At 39.4% G+C, this 23,436-nt stretch overlaps 1 protein-coding gene across 4 annotated transcripts; it reads right to left on the bottom strand.

The window, feature by feature from the left end:
- Positions 1-392: 392 nt before the first annotated feature.
- erlin2 (ER lipid raft associated 2) lies at positions 393-22,410 on the bottom strand. Of its 4 annotated transcripts, none has more exons than XM_063896855.1 (13): positions 22,276-22,368; positions 21,983-22,075; positions 20,264-20,374; positions 19,428-19,509; positions 18,229-18,275; positions 18,014-18,075; positions 16,965-17,090; positions 16,031-16,104; positions 10,243-10,301; positions 5,079-5,170; positions 4,904-4,993; positions 3,414-3,493; positions 393-2,324 (listed from the first exon to the last, which is right to left on the bottom strand). In XM_063896855.1, the coding sequence occupies exons 2-13, from the start codon at positions 22,030-22,032 to the stop codon at positions 2,145-2,147; spliced, it is 1,053 nt and encodes a 350-aa protein (XP_063752925.1). In that variant the 5' UTR covers positions 22,033-22,075; positions 22,276-22,368; the 3' UTR covers positions 393-2,144. The 4 variants fall into 4 exon arrangements, with proteins under 4 accessions (XP_063752925.1, XP_063752926.1, XP_063752928.1 ...); XM_063896856.1 differs by having other exon boundaries at positions 20,264-20,371; positions 22,276-22,366; XM_063896858.1 differs by lacking the exon at positions 21,983-22,075 and having other exon boundaries at positions 20,264-20,371; positions 22,276-22,410.
- Positions 22,411-23,436: the final 1,026 nt, after the last annotated feature.

Below are 23,436 nucleotides of genomic sequence, written 5' to 3'. Positions count from 1 at the left end.
AAAACACCTTCTTGCATTTCTATTGTCAGAAAGCTCTTTGTTTTTCTCTTACTGCCTGTCCTGCAGCACCTCTTTTCTGTCTGAAACCAGAGCCCAGTCTGCTCTGATTGGTTAGCTGGCCGGCTCTGTTGTGAGCACTAGCCAATAGAAGTGAGTGTTACATTGAGGTGTCACTATGTCACAGAAGTGAAAAAGGAGTCCAATGGAAGTGTTTGCAGACCATTGACCTATAAACACACTACAGGGGAGGGAAAACCCCAAAAGCATAACAGGGCCTCTTTGTAAATCTGACATGCAATTACAACACTTCTTTAGATACGAAATGTTTGTGTTAGTCCCATTTGACTTAAATTGTAAATAAAACTCTTAACAATGGCAATAATTAGTCCAAGTATAACCCACAGTTCTTTATTGCCAAATGACTTGATATCTTGATTGCATATTTACAATTGAAATCAGTGCAAAAACCGTTGCTTTTCAAGTCAATGTTCAATCTGAATCAATTAAGAGAAGTTCATATTAAAATAAAAACGGGGAGGGATGAAGGACAACAAAGAGCGGGGCCAACAACACATAGTCACATAATGCTTGTTTAGAAGTTGGGTGGAGGTTGATTTTAGTCACAGGAACAGCTTTAAACCACGAAAAAATTGCTCTAAGTGGCAGACTTGATGCCTGAACATGCAGCTTCTCAGCCTGAAGCTACGTTATGAAACTTTGAAGCAATGGGTTCCTCTGATGTACGCATCGCTTGGTTGTAACTCATAACCATATATTCCTGGTTGTGCAACGCCACCACCCTCAGAATCTGCTAAATGCAGGGAGACCAACTCATTTAAGACAGAGAACATGTTTGGTCCAGATCAAACCAAGAAACCAAATCCAAAAGTGTGAAATCACTGATCTAATTAATAAATCCACCATAAATCATTTTAAAGTGGGCGCTGATGCAAAGTAAATATTAACAGTGAACTTAAGCAGCTGCAACGATACATTCTCCCCTCTGAATGCACGGAGAGATGTGCTACACACACACATACAGCAGACTTCAGACAGCTGCACAAACTCAGGTAATATTCAGCAGACACAAAAAACACAAAGAGCGATGACGCTACATCTGACAGGCAGCAGCTTGCACACAGCAGCTTCATCCTTCCTGTGCATCGTCTAAGGTGAAATGAGTCGAGAGGGTTCATATTTTTCAAGCACTTCAGAACCCTTTGTCCTCAGAGAGACAAACATGTTGTCGTTCTGTTCAGCAGCAGGGATCAGTCATTTAATAACTCTTGATCTTGACAATAAATGTCTAGACTTATTATATCTGCAATTTAACAAAGGTAACTAAAGGACAGGTTTAGCAAATGCATGCAACAACAAAGAACAACTACTGATTAGATTCATTGCACCTAAAATAATGACTACATAAATACACCCGCTTCAAATTAATGCTCAGGACACATGCATGTGGGTGCTTCTCAAATACAAACAGGACCTGAAGAGTCCATATTTGTCAAAATATAGCCAATAGTCGATAGAAAGTCTACAATCTACAGAAATAATTTTGATCTTTTAATCATTTGAGTAATTTTTAAAGCAAAAATAGTGATACAAATGTTTAAATATCCAGCCTCTAAATAAAAGGGTTGCCTGCTTTGTTTGTCAGAAATCAATGAAAACTAATATTTATGGGTATTTTGGTCAAACAAAACAAGACATTTGTGGACGTTTTTGATGGTTTATAGAGTTAAGACTTGAGAAATTGAGGAAAATATTAGCAGATTAATTGATAATTTAAAAAAATCTGTTGCAAGTTGCAGCCGAGGTACAAACACATGAATTTCAGATATTTGTTGTTTTCTGATTTATGAAATGTGTACACTTGATGCACATATGAAAAGATCTTGGTTATCTGATTCCAGACCTTCTCTAAGAACGGAGCAGGAGTCTTAAATGAACCTCTTAAATAACTCCAGTCCTCTGCTGTAGGAGAATGATAAAACGTCGTAGTAAAACCCTCAGTGTGATTTCTAGTGGTTATTCTGAGGTGTTTGAGAAATACGGGCCCTGTTCAGCAGAGTTCCCCCCCCCCCACTGCAGACAGTCCTCCACCTCTGGGTGGTCCTGAGGGCCCAGGTATTTCTTTACTAATCCAGGTCCATGATCTGCTCGGCTACAATGTCCATGGCTGCAGACGCCTTCACGGAGCTCCCTGCAGATCCCGAGTCCACAAACATGTGCGGGATCTCGCTCCCGAAGTAGATCTTACTGTTGGAGGAGATGGCCTTGTACTTCATGAGCTGCAGGTACTCCGGTGTGAGCTTTACCTGCAAGAGGAGAAACACAATGTTATTTACAGAAGAGCAGGCTGGACTGTCTGGTTTCAGTTTGACCTTGATGAGGAGGGGTTTTCCGCAGCCTGATTCCCCTAAATCAAGCGTGGGTAGTGACTACACTCCCAGCTGATTTGAGTAGCACTTGTTTTCAAGGCAGCTTCTTGCTTTGGGGTTTCATTGGTTAAAAGGCACATTTTTTTTAACAGCAGAGGATTTAAAAGCCATTGATTTTTGTTTTGCTTTTGCTGGAAACTGAGAAAAAATCAAATGTACAAAATAAATTCCTGCCTGGACAAGATTTACTACAATCTACTTCAGCAGCAGTTTGTTTTGTGTTTTGTTTAGTATTATTTAGAGGAAAACCACACTGTATGTGTAGCTCTCAGCATGTTTGCAGCTTTAAACTGAATATTCATGGTTTGGAGTTCAGGCTGCGCTCCAAAAACCACACTTGTTATTTTTACTTTTTGTATGTCCTTATCAAGTATGTACACTTCCATGGAGTATGCATGCTTTAGGTACATTGTCGCTCTTTGTCAAGCCTTTTGATCATACAGTATAGCCCCTGTGCAAAGGACTGTGGGTCAGAAAAACCCAAATAGCATGCTGTATGCAAACTGCAGACTGTGACCAGATGCAGAAGGAAATCCTGGTACTTTTTGGCCCGTTTTATTTAGATTTTGTCTGATTCATTACACTGTCTCACTGTCACTGAGGATTAAAAAACAGTGTTTCCTGGTTTTTCCTGCTGCCTAAATAACAAGTGACTTATAGGAAATTAAATATGTGATCACACAATAAGTGGAGCTTTGTTAGCGGCTTTTCATCAACAAAGGTAAGACTGCTAATATTTCAGAAAGGTTTATAACCCGGGACTTTCAATGTGAAATCAAATACGTTTATCCGGTTTCTTCCACTACATTGACCCGAATCAAGTGAAGCCTGTGTGTGTGTGTGTGTGTGTGTGTGTGTGTGTGTGTGTGTGTGTGTGTGTGTGTGTGTGTGTGTGTGTGTGTGTGTGTGTGTGTGTGTGTGTGTGTGTGTGTGTGTGTGAGAGATAAAAAAATGCTTTCTATTTACCTTATTGGCTTCTGCCGTTCTCTGTGACGTATAAAACTCTGCATCTGCCTTGGCTCTCTGCCGGGCGAGGAAAGCGCCGTCTGTGAATGAGAAACTATCACTCTCAGTTTGTTGTAATAAGTCGGAGCTGCTTCAGAAAGGAGGAAGCTGGTGTAAATACTGCAAACGTTAAACATGAGCCCATCTAAACAACTGTTTTCCCAGACCAGAAAACTGAACTGAACTGATTGTACACAACTGCTGAGAAGCTCAGGATTTAATCCTTATCTTGATAATAGTTTCTCTCTGCATGGACCTCTGACGCTCTCTCTCATCTCCACCTTGTCTTTATTTCAGTGAAAATGTACAAGCTTTATTGTGGTTTGCAGAGGTTTGATTAATAACCCTAAAAAAATGTCTTTAAAAACAGCTTAGATGAAATGTTTGTAAACCAATCCGGGGTCTGGGGGTAGGAAAATAAACCAAACAACAAAAAACTGCTTTTCCAAACTGAGTTAATGTCTTCCTTCTTTTGGCCTGTACAATACAATCCTCAGCCTCCAGCCGAAAAGGTATGGTGCTGGCCACTTGCAAGCCCCCAAACTCAAAAATGGGGGCACATTTTCAAATCAAAACGGTCAATTTTGCCAAAAAGCGACTAGTTTGCAGGTGTGTAACAAAATATAACATATTCTAAACATGTGACTCCACTCTGAAATGCATTTCATTTGTACTATTGCTTTCCCTTGGTCATTTATAAGTGTTTTCAAAACCAAAGCTTAGGCTGATTCAAATGGGTTTTGGCACCATTCAGTGCCTAGGGTTGGAGTAATTAGACGTGGTTAGAGGTTAGGTGCTTTTCAGCTGGTTAGTATTCCTGTATAGTTGTTAGTAAGACATACAAGGGTTTTGACTTGCCCAAGCAGGAAAACACATGTGATGATAACTGATTCATTGACCTGTTCACGGAGTCTACATGCACAGTGTTTAGAGAATTAGCAAGCAGCAATTATTCCTGTTATAACTTGTGAAGACTGACTAAGATACAAACTGTAGGAAAGTGAATTTAGGTCATGGAAACACTTCATTTTAGATGCACATCTTGTACTTTGTACTCCTATCTGACAGTTCTGCTTGATTTTTTAGGGTATTAATTCACATTGGGTTTTTTTATAAGTTATGTTTTGGGAGCTTTTTGCCTTTCATCTTTGGTGGGATCCATGTTAAGACTAAAACCCGCCTTCCCACTCTTGTTGATTTGGGACCTGTTACAGAAAGGTTGCTCAGGGTTGGTTTTGGCTCTAACTCACTTTATTTATACAACCCGGTCTCACTAAAAACCTTTGTCTCAGTGGGTTTTAAAACATGAACGACATTGCTAAAAGATAGTCAGTTTTAACAATATTTTCAACTGAGATCCCGTATTTATTTTACTTTAGGTCATTAAGAATATTTTCCTGATTATACTTTAGTACTTTTCCTTTTAGGTTTGGAATTTACTGGATACAAACCTTCAATTTCAGAGATCCTTTTCTCCGTATTCTTCTCCATGACTTTCTGTCCGTATTTGATCTCTGCCACTTGTGCCACTTTCTCAGCCTCTATAAAACAAATAAGCACATTTTGTGATTACAATATTCTGTATAACGAACTTCTCTTCATTGTCTTTCTTTCTCTGTGTCTCACCTATCACAGCTTTGATCCTTTCCGTCTCTGCCTCCTTCTCCACAACCTTCTGTGTCTGCTGAGAGATCAGCAGTTTCGTCTTCTCGCTCTCCCTGCAACACACACACAAACACACACACACACTAACATTAAACACACACACACATCTAGGCATGTACAGAGCAGTCTTTACACGGTTTAAGTAGGACATCTTTTATGTTCTGGAGTGTGTTTACATTTATAGAATAATTCCTCCCAACCTCAACATGAGCAGAGGCGTCACCTTCGTGGGTCTGCAGATTTTCCATGCATCCTTAGAAGTTAATTAGCATTCTAAATTGGATGTTATGGGTATTTATGTTTAAGTTCCTGGACCTACTTCACGCTTCTATAGTTTACTTTATCAGACGTTAATGCTTTGCTCGTGAAATGTATGTTAAAAGTGTTTGTTTTTCAGTGTTAACCCAAGAAATGCAGGATCACAAGATAAGATGGAAATCTGGTCATGATTCTCATACTGCATCTGTATTTAGACCACACAGCGCACTGAGGAGCAAGTGGGTTAGATGTGTGTGAGGAAACAGGAAGACGAAGAAGTAAATGCTTCAATGACACCATATACATGTACTTTAGTGTTCATTAGGAAATATCAGAGGCCAACTTGGAGGAAATTAAACGACAGCTAAAGACACATTTGACTAGATTAGCCTTTTATTAGCGACGCACTCCTTTTAAATGGCCTTTCAGTCTTTATTATTGACCTACTTCTATAGTGTTTTATTGGTCTTAAAGGTTTTAATTTGTATTTTTTGTGTAACAGTTTTAATAGCAACATTCCTTTCAAGTTGGTCTTTAAAAATGGTACCGTTTATTATTATATTACCATACCTTTGCTAGCATGTTTCTGTTAGTCAGTTAAAATGTTACACATGTTGTTATGCTGCATGTATCTGAATTGGTCTTAAACATCTGTTCTTGTCGTTCGTTTTTAACTTGTGATGTATGCCTTTCTGTAAAGCACATGTCATGTATGAAAAGTGCTTTATAAATAAAGCTTTTTTATTATTATTAGAAAAACTGTAGATAGACGGCATCAATTTTCGGGCAAGAGTTTGACGGATTGATCATTTCTCCAATTCCCTGACAACTATTTTTTGTATGGTGTGTGCCTGCCTTTCTCTAAGTTCCCACATGTTCTTAAATACAATTAAGAAGATGTGGGATTTAGGACTTTTCAAAGACTTTTCAGGCTTAATTTCCTCAATAATAAGGACCCACAACGGCAAGGTTAAAGAGCCATGAGCCATGTTTAAACAATGACGCAACTGCAGGACAGAAACACGCACGAGAGAGTGTGCCTTAGAAACATTAAATAGCAAATCACTTTATTTTCTATAATTGAGCATATGAATATAATAGCTATATATATTTGTTATAATATATACATTCAACGACCAATGTCTTTTGAAAGAAAGGTCAAAGCCCTTGATTTTTCACCTCATTCTCAGAAGTGTGAAGGGTTTCAATGAGCTCGGATGATCTGTTAACCGTAAACAAACTAAGGTCATTTAATGATTGTAGGGTTGGAAATGTGAGGATAAAATACTGTGCATTTACAAAAATGATATCCATTACATTTGCATTACATTAACTTTAAAATTGGACTTGGGATCCACATTAATACATTATAGTTTGTAATCATTTGTAATTATGATTTGGATGCTGAAGTGAATGGTACTTATTCATAGTCAAAAATGCAATATCTTCAATATACAGTGAACATAACAAACTGCACTTTGACCGGTTTTCTATTCAGATGATCAGGACATGGTTTAATCAGGTTTGCATGGAAACTTGAAGCTTTTTTTTTCAAGTGTTTTTTTTACATATGCCTTACATAATTTCTCAACACTCAAACAGAAGAGCCGACAAAGCAGTTTTAATAGAAGAGCAGAGAGATGCCCAAATAAACCATGAGACAGCAGAGAGACTTGGACCACGTTTGGGAAAGTCTGAGCCTGTAAGAGCAGACATTTGGACCGGGCATAACATTTTCAGGAGTCACTGCCAAACACTGTGCCACCAGGACACATTGACTGGAAATGCTCAGCTTGTGCTTTAAATCTTGGCTTTGCATCCTCATGTCAGGACATCCTATTACTCAGTGGCGGGCCGTGCATTTCACACCTAGGCCTTCAGTGATGTCCTACACAGTCCTACCTGAATTATTCCACCTGTTAATGCCATCATTATGACGCCATGGCTCTAGAAACTATACATTTAGACAGAAACGCAGTATAACCGGGCGTTGCATCACCTTAACATAGTCAAGTACAACAGAGTTATACTAATATTTCCGAAGCATTTATAATCAATACATCAGCATTTACAGTTAACTTAATTAATCAGATTATCTGACAAACCGCTCCTTGACACCTGTGTCTGTCACATAACGCAGAACAAGTGCCAGCTGTGCTACATTACCCACATCTGACGTCTCGTCCACCATAACAGCGACAAAGGGTGCTTTTTAATCTTCATTTTGATCTCTTCTCCCATCACTTCAGCAATAGCATAAATCAGGTCATTTTGTATTTTGCCTGACGTCCCAGTAAACGTGTTGTTTGTGTACAGGTGGTAATGCAAATCTGTGTTGTTCTCAGCAAGAAAAGAAAGAAGCTCCACGTAGTTTCCTCTGTTTCTGGACTCGGCGCTTTCATCGTGTCCCCTAAATGAAAGTTCCTGTTTACCCAAAAACAGGACACAATCAATCAGTCTTTCAATATTACCCTATTTTTGTTCACCCTTTCGTTGTGGAGCTCCGTTTCCCTGCGCACTTGTTCATTGAGCTGTAGATCCACTCGGGTGTCCCCAAAGGTTTTCAAAAGCACCAGTGCTTCCAAGTGCCCAGCCGTGCTTTGGTGTCTCGTTGCTGCCTTGGTTAGACAACTCAGGTTTGCAAATGTAGTGTGGCTCCAAACACCAAATCGATCAGTTGCAAATACCAGGCCTTCCCGGCAGTACAATTTGCAGTGCCTCTCGGAGGCTGTGAGCCAGGGGTACCGCCCGTAGTTTCCCTGCTGTGCTAGGCTCGCTAGCGTTGGAGTTGGTCGTTCCCTTTTCAAGATGTGTAGCTTTACTTGAAAAGTTCGTTTTGAAAATGGCGTTGTAATTATATCTGCGGCCAAATTGATCTCTTCTCCTCCTTCAGCCATTGTGGGAGTATTGTGTTGTAGAAATCTACACAAATTAGCTCGCTCAAGTTCTAGTTCTGTTTGCTAGCTTTGCCCATAGACTGTATGGCTCTGCCTCTCAATAGTGCGTATCCAATCAGAAGATGTGCACGTGCTAACGTTAGCGTACGCCTGCTAGCTGGCCCGTTGTCGCCACCTCGGAATCGGATTGGTTAACGCCACAGTTTTGTTTGCGTTCACTTTAAGCTACAGCCGCCCGCACTGTTGATTCTGAAGGCCTAAGGGCAGATTTCTTTGACCCTAGCAACACATTATGGCTGAAATATGATTGGATAAAAGCTCTAACATAAAGGCCAGCCCTCCAAATCTCGTTCTGAGGCTGGAAGCAGCGCAGCCAAGACGAACGCTATAAAATGAAGAGAATAGACTATGGGGAATAATTCAATATGTATTTGTGGAAAAAATATATCAACATTTAATTTATATTCTGATGATGTTTAGGCCAGCAGAGAAGGCCTTGCTGGCCCTGACGGCCCACCACTGCTATTACTTAATGAACCACATCAGTCAGTGTCGGAAGGCTGTTCATCTCTCAAGTAAATCCCTCTTATAATTGAAACAACACAACTGCTGGTTTAAAAGGAAATTGGCTTTATTTCATTACCTCGGGCTGATTTCCATAACCAGGGCAATCTCTGATCAAATATCTGATGGGATCCATTTATATAACTGGCTTTCAGTCAAGTAAACACACACACTTTCCCACAGCCTGAAAGAACAAAACTTGACATCTCTGGATCTGCTTATGAGAAAATGAAAGTAAAAGTATCCTAATACAATGTCTCTTTGTCCACAGCCGGATTCAATTATAGACAAAAACAGTATTCACAGAAGACAGAGATTAAGTCTCAGTGTAGCTCTGCTAAAAGGAAAGTTTTGGGGCCTTAAAATGGGAATGACCATTTCTGCCTGCTCATGTTGAACCCCCGTTTACAGTAAATGATGGCACTGCTTTCAAAGAGCTACGCAATTTGGGTTAGTGAGTAATTGTTACCATAAACCCGGGGAAGGATGTCAAAATTTCCCAATTTCACCAGAGCACCCATTGCTGTTATTGGCTCACTATCTATCTACAGGTGCTCTCAGTTTCTTCCTTTGTTTGCACAGGTTGAATGAACGGCAGAAGCTTCGCCCTTCTTTTGTTAAGTCTGTGAAGTCGCAGCAGAAATCATCGGTAAACTGCGCAAACACCTAGCTTATGTGGAGGATTAAGAAATGGTCCACTTAAGTAACAGACAGCAAGCTGTGATTGCTTTTCTGGAACGTAAGTCATGCCGATACCTGATAATGAAAAAAGCTGAAAGACACTCGTGGGAAAGAAGATACTGATGCAATAAACAATAGATGAATTCAACACATCTGCTGAAACATGTGTAATGCATTAGCAGGCTTTGTGTGGGTTTAGGGGTAGAAGTCAGTAACAGTGCTTTACTTTTTATACAACAACAACTACATTCTTTCCCTTGTATTATTTGCAGACTGTGGCTGGTTCCCCACTGTGCTTTTATGAACCCACAAGTTACTGTCAAAATGTTAAATGTTAGTAGTAATGCACTGTTACTTTTATCCTAGTATTTTGAGCCTGTTCTACTCTATTTTAGCATGTATTTTAGCTCATAAGAGTCTGGTTTTTTGACAAGTATGAACCTGCAAATGAGAATTTGAGAGCCCTCTAGTTAAAATGGATAAACATGGCATTTCTCTGAAGCCTGTCACTTACTGAAAAGCCTCCTCTCTTAATCACAGTTGCTGTTACGCTAGACATGCTGATAATGTATGAGTACAATGTTCACAGACTGACAGGAAACGGAAAAGTCTTACAGGACTTGGCAGGGAGAAGGATCCACTTGGGAGGGAAATGATTGCACAAACCAAGCAATGGGGGTCAGGGAACATTCCTCTGTTTGCAAGGGGATCAAATAAAAACTCACATGAGCTCGTAGTTCCTGCGAATGCTCTCCGGGATGATAGGCTTTGTGACACGGACCGCCTGGGATCGAATAAAGAAAGAGAAAGAAAAACGTTGACTCTGAACCAGGCAACTGAAAACATTTATAGAAACATTAAACCCCTGGGGGAGATATCAGAAGAATGAGGAGCAGAAGTTCAGAGAAGCCAAGGACCAGAATTGCTTTTAATAGGGAATTTTGAAACAGTAAATCCCTTAAATTAAAGCAAATATTATTATTGTGACTTTTCTTATCTCACCTACTATAACATATCATTTATTTGTCTTTATATTATATTTCTTTTTTCTTTGATAACCTATTACAAAACAATATTGCTTTCTCTTAAAATGATATTCTTACATTTTATTGTATTATATTTTATTTTAAATCACCTATACTTGGACTCAATATTTTACCCTGTAAACTTTTTCATGTTAGGATAAAGTTTAAAAAATACAAATAATAAATAAAAGATGCATTGAACAATTTATACTGTGTTAATATTAAAGGAAAATCTGATTATTGCTCAAACGTCTCGTGTAAAACAGTCCTAATGTTAAAGTGGTATTGCACACTGAAGTCCCTCTGACCTGTACGGTTTCCCAGAAACAGCTATCATCATGCAGATTTGCAGGAAACATTAGTCTAGAGCATTGAAGCCCAGCAGAGCGTTCAACACTCAGCCAGGAAGTGTGTATCTCCGTGGGAGGATTTAACGGGAGGTGGGGGGGGCAGTCAGGCTCCTTTTAAAGTCAGTCATAATATTGTTTTTTATAAAAAGACATCTTGTGTTTTGTGATCAACTCTGCAGGACATGTGGCCTTTTCAAGGGCTGTGGAAGCCAAGGCTGCAAACTGCTACAGAAAGACGGTTGATATCAACTCTGTAAACAGTGTTTCATTTGTTTGTTGTTATTATTTATAACTTTAATACCCTGCTACTGTACCACAGTTTAGTAAGAGTTCGGATGGCTTAACGTTTTTATTTGAAGAGACCTTTTAGATAAGATGTACTTTACTGATACCAAATAGGGATATTTTTTTCTCGTTGTAGCAGCATGTAAACTAAGTAGAAAATAAACAATTACACAATACAAACATCTCATAATAGAAGGTAAAACCGGACTGAAAGAGTGGAATATAACCATTGACCGTGAAGATAATAATCTGAAGAGAGACGACACAGCAACCATCTTTTTAAAGCAAAACCCCACTTTTTTTTTAGCCCTTTTCTCAGTGCAGTTTGGATTAAATCACAGATTCTGCTTCAACAGTTAATAACTGAGTAGGAAATTCCATTCTGTAATACTAATGTTTAGATAACATAAGAAATGAGTGCTGAGTGTTTTCAGTGTTAGTATTTCTATGATGAAACTCTGTGATTTTTCTCCCTCTTTGTGATGAAGAGTTTTTTGTTAAGAACAGAGCATGTGCAGACGGCTGTGCTGCCAATAAAAGATGAGGAGACACATGAAGCAGGGATGACTACAGAAACACCGCAGCGGACACTGCCTCAAATAGCAATAACTGGGTATTGATGAGGGATGGATCTTTTCCTTTACATTCTATGATTAAATGCTATATTACACAGGTTAAAAATGAAACTCTGGGACCAGATAACATACCAAATAAGTCTGATGGCCGCAAAGTTAACAGATATTTAAAAAAAAAAATGCGTTGTGTCCGTATTGATGCTTTCTATTTGATCACGGCTGATGCGTGTTCAGAAATGTGTATCTCTTCCTCTTAATTAAACCCTAAAAAGTGGTGTAATTTTGTTCTTCTAAACCCTTGTTCCCTTGAAAAGAAGTGCACAAAGGTGGCTCTATAAAGAAGGCTATACATTTTGGTACATGGCTGTCTTTCCCCCACTTTTCTTTAACACCATGTCGGATCAGCTGTCCAGGGGTGAAAGTAAGCCGGTGCGAGGCGGTGCTGCGTTCCTGTAAAAGATTTCGCGGCGGTGCGGCGCACCGGTAAGATTTGATAAGGGTTTATTATGTTGAATACATTTTTTTTTTTTTTTAAATCCAAAAAATGCAGTAACGCACGCCTTTTAAGAAGAAAACATATCTAGGCTACCCACAATATGTCATTTTTGACCAGCTCCGATGAAGATAACAGCTTGGCTTGCTTAAAATAGTCATTAGTCAAAGGATCTCCTGCGTGCGCAGCTTCCAATTGCATCGACTGACGCTTTCAAATCCACCCCTATTCAGACCCCAACAAAAAATATTTGGAAATAATGGTACTAAATTGTACTAATGGGAAAGCCATCCAGTAGCCTATGGTAATCAGTTTTCAAAACGTCTGCAAATATCCCATATATTTTGGTCTTTCTGTTGGTGCCTTTCTGGAGCTTGCGTTCCGTTTGATTTCATCTCCTGCCCGCGCTTGCTCCGCAGTTAGTTCTAGTGAATGAAGTCGTCTCGACTCTCGTCTTTAAAACTGTGTCAGCGAAATGTTAAATCGGCTTTTCAAAAACTTCATGTTTTTGTGATTGGGTGGCATACTGAGACATGTCTTCTACTCGGACAAATAATAAATTACTCTTCTTCAAATAGGCTGTTCACGCTGTTTGTAACGGGGGCACAGCTGAGCAGAGCGTCCGCTTTAGTGGGCTACAGGACCGTAAGCTTGTGATTTAAATGTGAGCATGCTTTGTAAAGTAAGCAAGCGTTTTCCTGACACCCTAAAAAGTATTCATATGAGCCCTCTCACTCCCTGTAATATTTACATTATCACGTGTTAAAATATTTACAGTGTATCAACTAGACACCCAATATATGGGAATGTTTTCAGAAGCTGATTGAGGAAGTGCGTGCTGTGAAGAAAAGCATTGTGATACGGAGAGATAAAAGAATGCAGAAAAGAATAACCGAGCTATTTAAAAGAAAGGACCGAGTTATTGAAAATGAAAATCAGGAAAAAGTCAGAAAAACAGATGGCTCGGTGCATGCAGTCCCTTGCGCGAAGGAAGTGAATGAGAACGCAAGTGTGAATGAGAGTAACGTTGCAGGTGCAGGACCGTCAACAAGTGATGCTGGGCCTGCTGCAAGTAGGTCTACCGCTTACCCCCCTGTTTGGTCAAAGGAGCAATTTGAACAGTTCAGAACAAAAAACGAATGGTTGTATGCCCAAAATGGCATGCTTGGCTGCATCTCATGCCGTGATGTTAAGGGCCTTGGTGTCAGCGCATCTCGAGGTGTTAATATCGTAAGCAATTGGGCAGAGGGGAATATCGCCCCATGTGGCCATTCAAGGACCGTGCAGCTGTCATCTCTCCGCAAAAAAATTCATGAGCACAGAGAATCTGCAGCCCACAATGAAGCTGTTAAGATTCTTAAAACTGCACAGAAAGAGATCCTTTTAAACATGAATGCCACCAGCCAGGAGTCTGCGTTTGAGGCCACTGCCAAAGTGTTCAGGACCGCTTATTTTGTTGCCAAACATGACAAGCCTTTTACAGATTTTGAGAAATTAATTGATCTTCAAGAAGCAAATTCACTCAATTTAGGTCGCATTCTGCACAGCAAGACAGTCTGTGTTGACATAATTGACCATGTATCAACTCAAATGAAACATCAAATTGTGAGGAGGATAATTGAAAATAAAATTAAAATTACTGTGTTGGCTGATGAGTCAACCAGTGTGGGGCACAAATCGACACTGATTGTGTTTTTAAAGGCCAGCATTGACGGCGAGATGGAGCCCATTGCTTTTCCCTTAGATTTGATTGAGCTGGACAATTTGTCTGCTGCTCACATCAAAGGCAAGATAATGCACTGTCTCCTCAACAATGGCTTCACAATGGAGCTCCTGCAGGAGATGCTTATTGGATTTTGCAGTGATGGGGCCAATGTGATGCTGGGAGTGAAGTCAGGCGTTGGGAAGCTGCTCCAAGATGACTTCCCAAATATAGTTCTATGGCACTGCCTGAATCATAGGCTGGAGCTGGCGGTGGCTCAGGCATTGGAAGCCACTGGAGGGACAAAGGACTTCCAGGCGTTCCTTGATGCCCTGTACACATTATACAGCCAGTCCCCAAAAAGCATGCGGGAGCTGAGTGAGTGCGCCCACAATCTCCATATCACATTGAGAAGAATCGGAAGAGTCTTCAATGTCCGATGGGTGGCCTCCTCATGGCGAGCTGTTAATGCAGTCTGGTATTCCTATGGAGCACTGGCACAGCACTTCCGTGAAGCATCAGAAGACCGCACAAAAGATGGCAGAGAGAGGGCCAAATTTCAAGGCTTGCTCTCTAAGTTGTGCTCCATCAACTTTGTGAAAAATCTTGCTCTGATGGCTGATGTCCTGATGGAACTGAAGAATCTCTCTGAGATACTTCAGAACAGGGGGATCACTCTGCCAAAAGCTCATGACATCATGCTAACATACACCAAGAGGATAGGAAGCCTTATCACATACCCAGGACAGCATGCAGTTGAGGCAAGTCAGGCCGAGAAAGACATGAAATTCAAGGAAGAAGATTTAAAAGTCGGCAGGTCCCCCATCATTGATGCATCAAAGTTCATCCAAGCAGTGGCAGACAGTTTGAATGAGAGGCTCTTCACAACCACAGCCAACAGAGCACAGGCCAGTGTTGCAGCTCAAAGAAAAGAAAGTTACACCACACTGATGAACCAAATGGCAGCCCTTGACCCAAAGAAATGGGATCATGCCAATCCCAGACATGGAGAGGATGAGGTGAGGGCTTTGTGTCATACTCTACATGTAAATGAGAAAACAACACACCTTGGATTTGTTGAATATAAGGCAAGTGGGGGGAGAAGCATTCCAAGCAACATGAAAAAGTTGTGCATAGCAGTAGACACCCTCTCAGCAAGTAATGCAGACTGTGAGAGGGGGTTCAGCGCGATGAACAATATCATTACTGAGTACAGGAGCAAACTGACGACCAAAAATGCTGCAAACCTTCTCTTCATCAGTACAGTTGGCCCCCCAACCAACCAGTGGAATCCTTTGCCATATGTGAAGACCTGGCTTGCCAAAGGGAGAAGAGCAGCACATTCCACATCTGGCATGGCTCGCCAGCACCCTGAAGAGGACAACTACTTCAGCCCTGTTTGGAATTTGTTTTAAATATTTTGTTTGGATGGAGGGAATCCACCATTTTGCATGTTATGTGGCATGGCTCACCAGCAACCTGAAGATGACAACTAGGCCTACTTTGATTTTTTATATATATTTTTTTGTTTCTACCATTTTGTATTTTTCAGTCAAGTTACTAATCTGGAATGTGTTTTTAATATGTTTGGATGGAGGGAATCCACCATTTTGAATTGTTCATGTGGCATGGCTCACCAGCACCCTGAAGAAGACCATTAGGCCTACTTTGATTTTTTAAAATATTTTTTTTAGTTTTTTCCATCATTTTGCATTTTTCAGTCCAGTTCCAAATGTACTGAAAATAAAGTACTCACAGTAAAATATTTACAAACTGAAATATTTTGTAATGTCATTTTTTCACATAGAACACTTAGGTAGGCCCACAAGAATGTGGGCCCACAAGAATGTGGGCCTACCCCCGGGTAAGATGGAGTTAAAAAATAATACAGTGAGTGACACACCGGACATTGTAGCACCTGTAAGAAATGAAAACTACTTTCACCCCTGGCTGTCCCCTTAAGCAAACTTTTGGGCTTATATGTTAATAATTAATAAGTGCTGACGTGCAGCTTCTTTCAATATAAAGCCACATCAGTTTTTCGAGAGGATTTGACTGCAGCTTTTCTGGGGTTTCAGTGTACCTGTATGATGAGTCCAGGTGCCATGGAGGTAAGATCCTCCTGCAGTGTCAGCTTCAGGTTTTCATCGATTTGGTCTGCAGGGGGAAAGTAGGAGAGAAAGAAGGCATGCAGGTGAGCTGGTGAGGATTAGATATCCTGGTCAAATTGGTTTGGATGGATTCATGTCAAATTTGAGTCTAAGTCACAAAACATTTTCCAATCATCTGACAAAGAGTACAAACACATTTCATGTCTGACTTAAAATGAAAAATCTGAGAACATGAGTCAGTTTATCTCTGCCACAGCGGTTATAAGCATCAATACTAGATTATATGGCTGTAAAAGAACATTTAAAATGTCAATATACAGTATTTTTGAAAAAGAAAACCAACAGACAGACATTAGATTAGGAAAACCACGTTTATAATGTTGTAAATTAAGTCAGACCAGTATATATTTTAGTCTCGTGATGCAAATAAAAGAAGAAAATCATTAAACGTGATGAAGACGGTTATTTTAAACCATTTAATCAAATTCAAGACTTTTGCAAGGTGTCTGACAGACTGAACTACTGCTCAGTATTTGAAAATGAGTCCCTTTGATTCTCTGTAACACAGCTTGAAGTAACCTTTATTTTGCATACTGTAAATAAAGTGTTCTATCCTGCATCATGAGGCGAGGTGTAATGATGAGACACATGCATACACATCCTGAGTTTACCCTCAGTGGACGTTTGTAAGACTGATAGTAGTAACTGAGTGGGCTCACTTAAATGAAGTGCATGTGCAGAGCAGGTGTTGTGTGTGGCACCTAATTAGACAAGGCATAAAGATGTTGTCTCTTTTAATCCCTCCCATGTAGGCTGATTACCTGCTGTTTATGAAGATGTACCATAAAAGAAGAGAACGAGTGTGTTAAATCAGCAGTGAGCTAGCTCCCAGCCTGCAGGACTCACCGAACAGCCCGATGTAGACCTCCTGCAGCGAGTGCACACTGCAGAACTGGTTGAGCTCGTGGTGAACTTTGTTGAATATCAAAGCTTTGTCGTAGTCGGCCGTGAAGTTCCTCACAATGTCGAACACTACACAGAGGGGAAAGGAATGCTCAGTTCATTTAGAAAATACAGCACAGACCGCACAGCTTGCAGGTCTGATGGAGCCGGCTGCAACTCAAGCACGGCTAATTTGTCGGACAGTGCCAATATGTAATCAGATGTGAGAAGGAAGCACATTATGAAATCTACAATTAGTCTGTTATTGCCCAGGATCTGTACCCAGAAATCAGACTGAAGAATCAGACACAGGTTTATTGCAAAGTAGGTTAAAACATACGAGGAATTTGTCTTGGTGTTACGGTGCATACATATACATACACCACAATTGGAACTGTGATAAAAAACTATTATCAGATAACTATAATAATGTTAAAAATATAGCAATATTTACTTTGAAATAAAGGTGTATACGTAGAAGTTAAATACACATTGGAATAAAATGTGCAGAATTGAATATATTTGACAGATGCACATCTTTCACTGTCAAAATGTAGATATTTCACTCTTTGTTTTATTTTGAAATTCTTACACCTTTATATTTACTGGTTTTGTTTGTTTCTATTCTACTTTTTGTTTTCACATCAGGTGCAATGCCCTGTTCACATGCTGCGTTGACGGAAAAGAAATTCCCCAAAAATGTCCCCTAACTATTAGATGTGTGGCTGAGAGTAAGGCCACAATCCTGACCGTCTGCTCCAGCAGATACTGAGTCTGTAACCGGAGCTCCTTCTGTACCAATGACCGACACAGGAAGTCTTCCCTGACAGCAGCGATAAATCTGTACAACACCTGACCTCTGGCCTGTAGAGAACTCCCAGCTCCAGAGTATTGTTTTTAAACCAACTCCACTCTGCTCTTTCCAAAACCCACCCACTTTACACACATTAAACACTATCTCAATGCAATTTCAATCTTAAGTTAAAGTTCTTTTTTTCTGTCCTGTTGTTTACCTGCTGATGGATGAAGGTAGTTCACCACTTCTATACGGTCAAAGTAAATCATCACTCCTCCCCTGAAAGAAAGCAAGTACACACCATTAACTACACAAGAGAAAGAGCAATACTCCACCCAATGCATTGTGGGGGGAGTGTGTAAGGTACATAATTCATGCTGGAGACCACACATGATCACACTACTCGGAAAAATGAATTAACAGTAGACCTACCCTGTGCCGCATGGGACATTCTTCACCTCATCTGTCTGCAACGTGGTCTGAAAAACAATAAAGAAATGTGGACTGGGAATAAATCAATCGACACAGTACGAAATCAGATTCAATACGTCAGTTATTTTAAATATGTTCAGGTTAAGTTGTAGAAGGGCATTACACTTATGTTTTAAAGTGAATCATATCACCAGTATACTGTGTTTATAATTTGTAATGTCATTACTATTATTAATCGGCTTTAAAGGGAATTCACTTCCATGTGTGGTGACTTGAAAATATGATTGGTGTGAGAATGAGAAACCAGATGCATGTCTTTGAGGAAAGATGGGACAAATGGGTAAAGTATAGAACACAAGACTTAAGGTATTAATATTGTATCCATTCTTTTATTGGTATTATTATTATTACTAGTATTTCCTCTCGGATTTGTCAACTGTTATGTAGGTCATTTAGGTACCTACATGTGTTTATGTTGTTATGTATGCTTTGTGAATAATTTCATGATTGGTGAATCCAAAGTGTTTTATATCCTACTTCAATTTTGGAATTCATAAAATCTTAAAGTAAAATCAATGAGAGAAACATAGATTTACTTCCTGGTCAGTATCGTTAATGCATTCCAACATTAGAAATTGCAGAGTAAGAATCTCTGTGACATTTGCCAACACACATTTTGTTACAAAGCTTCACAAAGGTGCTTTATATCAAAGAGCTGAGTTTAGGGGATATGGTAATAGACCAGGAAATATCCAAGACAAGAGGTTTATTCATATTTCAGGGTACTCAAGGTGCCATCACACTGGAGATTCATTTGTCTTATCTGTAGTTTGGATCAGCTGTGACCTGAATAAGAGTCCTTGTTCACTCAAACGTGATGTAATCTGACCAACGTAAAACCTTCCTGCCGCAGGTCTGAACAAAAATCTGGAATTATATTTCAATTTCTTCTGGCATCTCTATTCCATTATCTTTGTGTAGTACCCACTTAATGTTAAAGGTTCAGATGATTCTGTACGTAGAACTTAAATGATTATTAACGTACTGTATATTATAATTTATATTTGCTATTTTAAACTTCTAGGTTTTGGAGTTTCAACTTACATAATTTGAAGATCTAAGGAGATAGGATGTTGTGTGTTTAAGGGACAGATTATTAGGGGCTTGGGATTTTTAAAAATGGACCCCACTTGACTCACCTGAACAGGCTTGTAGGTGGTGATGAAGGGAAGCATGAGATGGAAACCAGGTCCGCTGGTGGTGGTCAGCAGAGCCCCTCCCCTGTAACACACACACACAGTTCAATGTTAACTTTCCTATTGAAGTGAAACTCAATCCGCTGTTATCCAAGTCAAAAAATAAAAGCATTGCTATCTGTTCAGGATCACCATGAGCCTGCATCTCAAAACAAATCTCACCTACAGGAATTGTATCTTATAATAACTAAAACTGTATTCTAAAATGTGTGGTAAGACCAATTACAGATCCAGGTCTTATCCAACATGATAAAGCTTGTGGATTATTCAAGAGATAAAGAGGAGCAGTTATGGTATTAAGTCAGCACTGCTTCCATTGTCCTTCATGCTCCTGCTGATGTTAGTACAGATAACCCTCCTTTACTGCGCCCACATACTGCAGCAACTCATTTATCAGCGTGAAAGATATTTAAGTTAACAATGTCCATTCATGATTGATATCTTTGTTCGTAAATTGCACCATCGTGAGAGGAAACTTTGTTTATAGAGCCCAGCTGAAAAGCAGACACTGATTTCTATCTTGATTTTATGAAAACGGTCATATTTACTGCGTGTCCGTGCAAGAAATTACACTTTAAATACTCTACACTCACCAAGGCACAGAACCACAGCTGGCTTATTTTGCAATCTTAACACCCAGGTATTTATAGTAGTCTCAATTTGCTTACGGCAAACACCTTTCAAGCAGATGCTCGTTTTTTCATAGGCTGTTTTACTACGGAGAAATTTACCCCTAATGTGTAAGCTATTAAAATAAAAAATGTGTGCCGCAGTCTCACCTGTAGTAAACTCCAGTGTGTCCCTCGTCGATTTTATGCACGGAGGCTAACAGTGCCGCTCCTCCGAGGGCAGCGATTATCGATAATATGGCCCCCCACTGTGCCATCCTGCTGACAGGTGGAAAAAGAAGACAGCATGTGAAAACGAGCAGGTGGGAGTAAAGTTTCTCTTTTACGGTGTACACCATATCCTGCCTTAATTACAAGCAAATGCTTAGTGCTACAAGTACTAATGAACTGTGGATTTACCCTCAGACAGATGCTTTGTATACAGTATTAATTCTACTGTAATTTCATTTCTGTTTCATCATGCTATATTTATATTTTTCATTAGATGTGCCACAAGGTCTCTTGCAATATTTAATATTTATATTTCTTATATTGAATGTTGTATCTAGGGCTGCAAGATTTGGAAAAATATCTTATTTTTTGACTGACATTGCAAATGGGGGATGATGCCTGATATTGGAGGAATTTATCAATGTAGCATCATTAGTCTCATTACCATTAAAAAATATATAAGAAATTGAGGGATTCGTAAACAAACATTACAATACTTAATTCAAAATGTCACATATTTTGACTAACTGCTATTGTGCTTTGTGAATATTACTGTAGTCCATATTACCATTGAACTAACATTTAAATTAATTGTGGAGCGAAGGTTGCATTGTTTAAGGGGCATGGGACTTTTATTGCCAAAATACCCGTGAATATGAAAACAAAGCCCTTGCATCTTGGAGCCTCTGTCGTCCTGCAGTAACAGGTGCAGTTGGCTCCTCACTCTCTGGGTTATCTCCTCTCAGCGCAGGCTTAACCAGGCATCAGCTAGGACTTTGTGTGGCCTTATGACACGTAAAGAGGATTGCGGCTAAAGTGTGGAGACGTTGTAACCTTATGTTAGGCATTAAGTGAATCTGCTGGTACGGTGTACAAAATAATATACATTCACATAGATGTGATAATGTTTACTTAAGATAGGTTAAACTGAAAGAGTTGAAAAGGTGCTTTGGTTGTGAGGGATTTGCTAAAATATAATCTGGTGACCTTCAGAGACAGCAGTGCTTTTACAACCCCGCTTTCTACGTTTGATTCAGTTCAATAATGTCGTTTTTTGAATCGTTTTTTGGTGAATTCTGGATTTTGTTCTTCTTAAAAACACTGGTCTGCAACTCTTTGTGTTTATGCTGGTCATATGTTTCGTGGGGTCTCTAAATAAACGGAAATACACCAAGTTACAGTGGCATTTTAATTTATAATCTACATTTGCAACAAGAAATGCATGTTATAATAATCAAACGTTATTCTTTATGCAGCTTTGCAGCACTGACATCCTACATGGACCAAACGGGAGGAAGTTATTACTCAGAAATCTGGTAACGAAATCCTGGCAAAAGGCACAACAGGGTTGAGTTAGAAGAGTTAAATTTTATACGGAAAGAAATTATCTTCTTGCATTTCCGGATTAAAAAATAATCGACCAAACAAAAACCTGTCAGTTTCTAAAAACAAAGTAGCGGAAACAGCTTCCCCTGCTACACGGAAACGAAAGCTTCAGGCAGATCTAAGTCCAAAGTTATAAAAGAAAAAGATATTTGTTAGGCAGTACATGTATGCCGAATTACAAAGCGGAATTTAAAATGTGTATACAGTCGTAAAACTATAGAAATAAGATAGAAATGGATCACTTATCCGAAAAACAACTTTAAATATACACACCTGTGAGGGGAGTTTGGTTGTGAGGCGTTGGGAGGAGACTCTGATATCATAGTTAGTTATGTTAGTGCTGCTTTAAAACGGAGTATTTTCCAACTGCAGACAATTTAAGAATATTATCAGTTACTTATATTTCACAACAAAGCTTACTTTACATTTCACTGTCGGCGTAAAAGCTGTACAATCAGCGGTACAAATATCGACTTTCCCATGTAGCATTAATCAGGACGGATGAAACCACAGTCTTTGTTTGTAAAGATGGTTAAACAATGTTGTTTTTGATTAGAAAGCCTTACCTGTAATTTCAACAGAGAGGAGGACACCAACAAACAAGAAACAAGCAGGCACCTCCACAGGCACCTGCAACCTTCTTCTTCTACTACGGTGGAGTTTGACCGTTTGGCGGCACACTTGTCGCATTAGCGCCTCGTTGTGGTCGGTGGACGTATTGCTTCTCTATTTTTATTTATTTTTATTTTTATTTTGTTTATATTTTTGTGTTCAATTGTAATTTATTTTATTTTATTACCAAAAAAACAAAAACGAAGAAAAAGTCGTTTTGCCATATTGCTGTATAACTTGGTAGAAGTGACCGAAACTTGAGTTGGAGTCAATCCATCTCTTCGTCTCTTTTCCCCATGAACAAAAATGAAGCCTATTATGAATTTCATCACTTTTAAATCATAGAAAAATGCCCCAAATCCAAAAAAATTTAAAAAGCCTCCTAGATACATAGCAGATGCCATGTAACATGATATAAAGTAATTAAATAAACAACATTTAAGGCTTAAAACATGTCTATAGTTATACTTGTTTTATTCTCCAGTCCATAATATGTTTTAATATTGTATTCTTTTTATGTGGGTGTGTTTTTTTAGGCCATTTGCATTTGTGAGTGTAGTATTTTTCACATCGCAAATCACATGCAAAATAATGAGCAGATGGTTGATATGCATGACAACATTACCCAGGCTATTTCATCATGCGAGTACTGTACCAGCTGCATGTGAAGTAGAAAGGGCTTATACACTGACTAGGCTTAAAACAAATCTAAAGAAATTAAATTCAGTATGAAAAAACTGCAAACCAAATTAGATCGGCTACAGGGCAAATGCAAAGCAGCTGGTTACAGGGCAGAGAGCCAACAGCAGCTCGGCACAGAGAGAAAATAACACAGCTTACTTTGTTCAACAAATGAAGTTGAGGATGACAATTGCTGACCATGAACGCAACACCGACCCTGGTTTGAGTTCAGCTGGGGATCTTTGTTGCATCACTTTCCCTCTTTATCATTTCTTGCCATCTCTCAGCTGCTTGAATGTAATAAAAAAAAGGCTTAAATCCCACAGATACAATCCATGGCATATCATTTATAAAAGAAAGAAAGACACCCTCTTTGATTCTGTTACCCTGAAATGTTGCAGTCAAGTCTTCATGAGTCTGTTCATAGCAAAACT

This window comes from Eleginops maclovinus, chromosome 12 (genome assembly GCF_036324505.1).
Source record: "Eleginops maclovinus isolate JMC-PN-2008 ecotype Puerto Natales chromosome 12, JC_Emac_rtc_rv5, whole genome shotgun sequence".
In the NCBI taxonomy this organism is placed as follows: domain Eukaryota; kingdom Metazoa; phylum Chordata; class Actinopteri; order Perciformes; family Eleginopidae; genus Eleginops; species Eleginops maclovinus.
The sequence above is the reverse complement of the archived record's forward strand: the minus strand, read 5'-3'. Positions and strand labels throughout refer to the sequence as shown.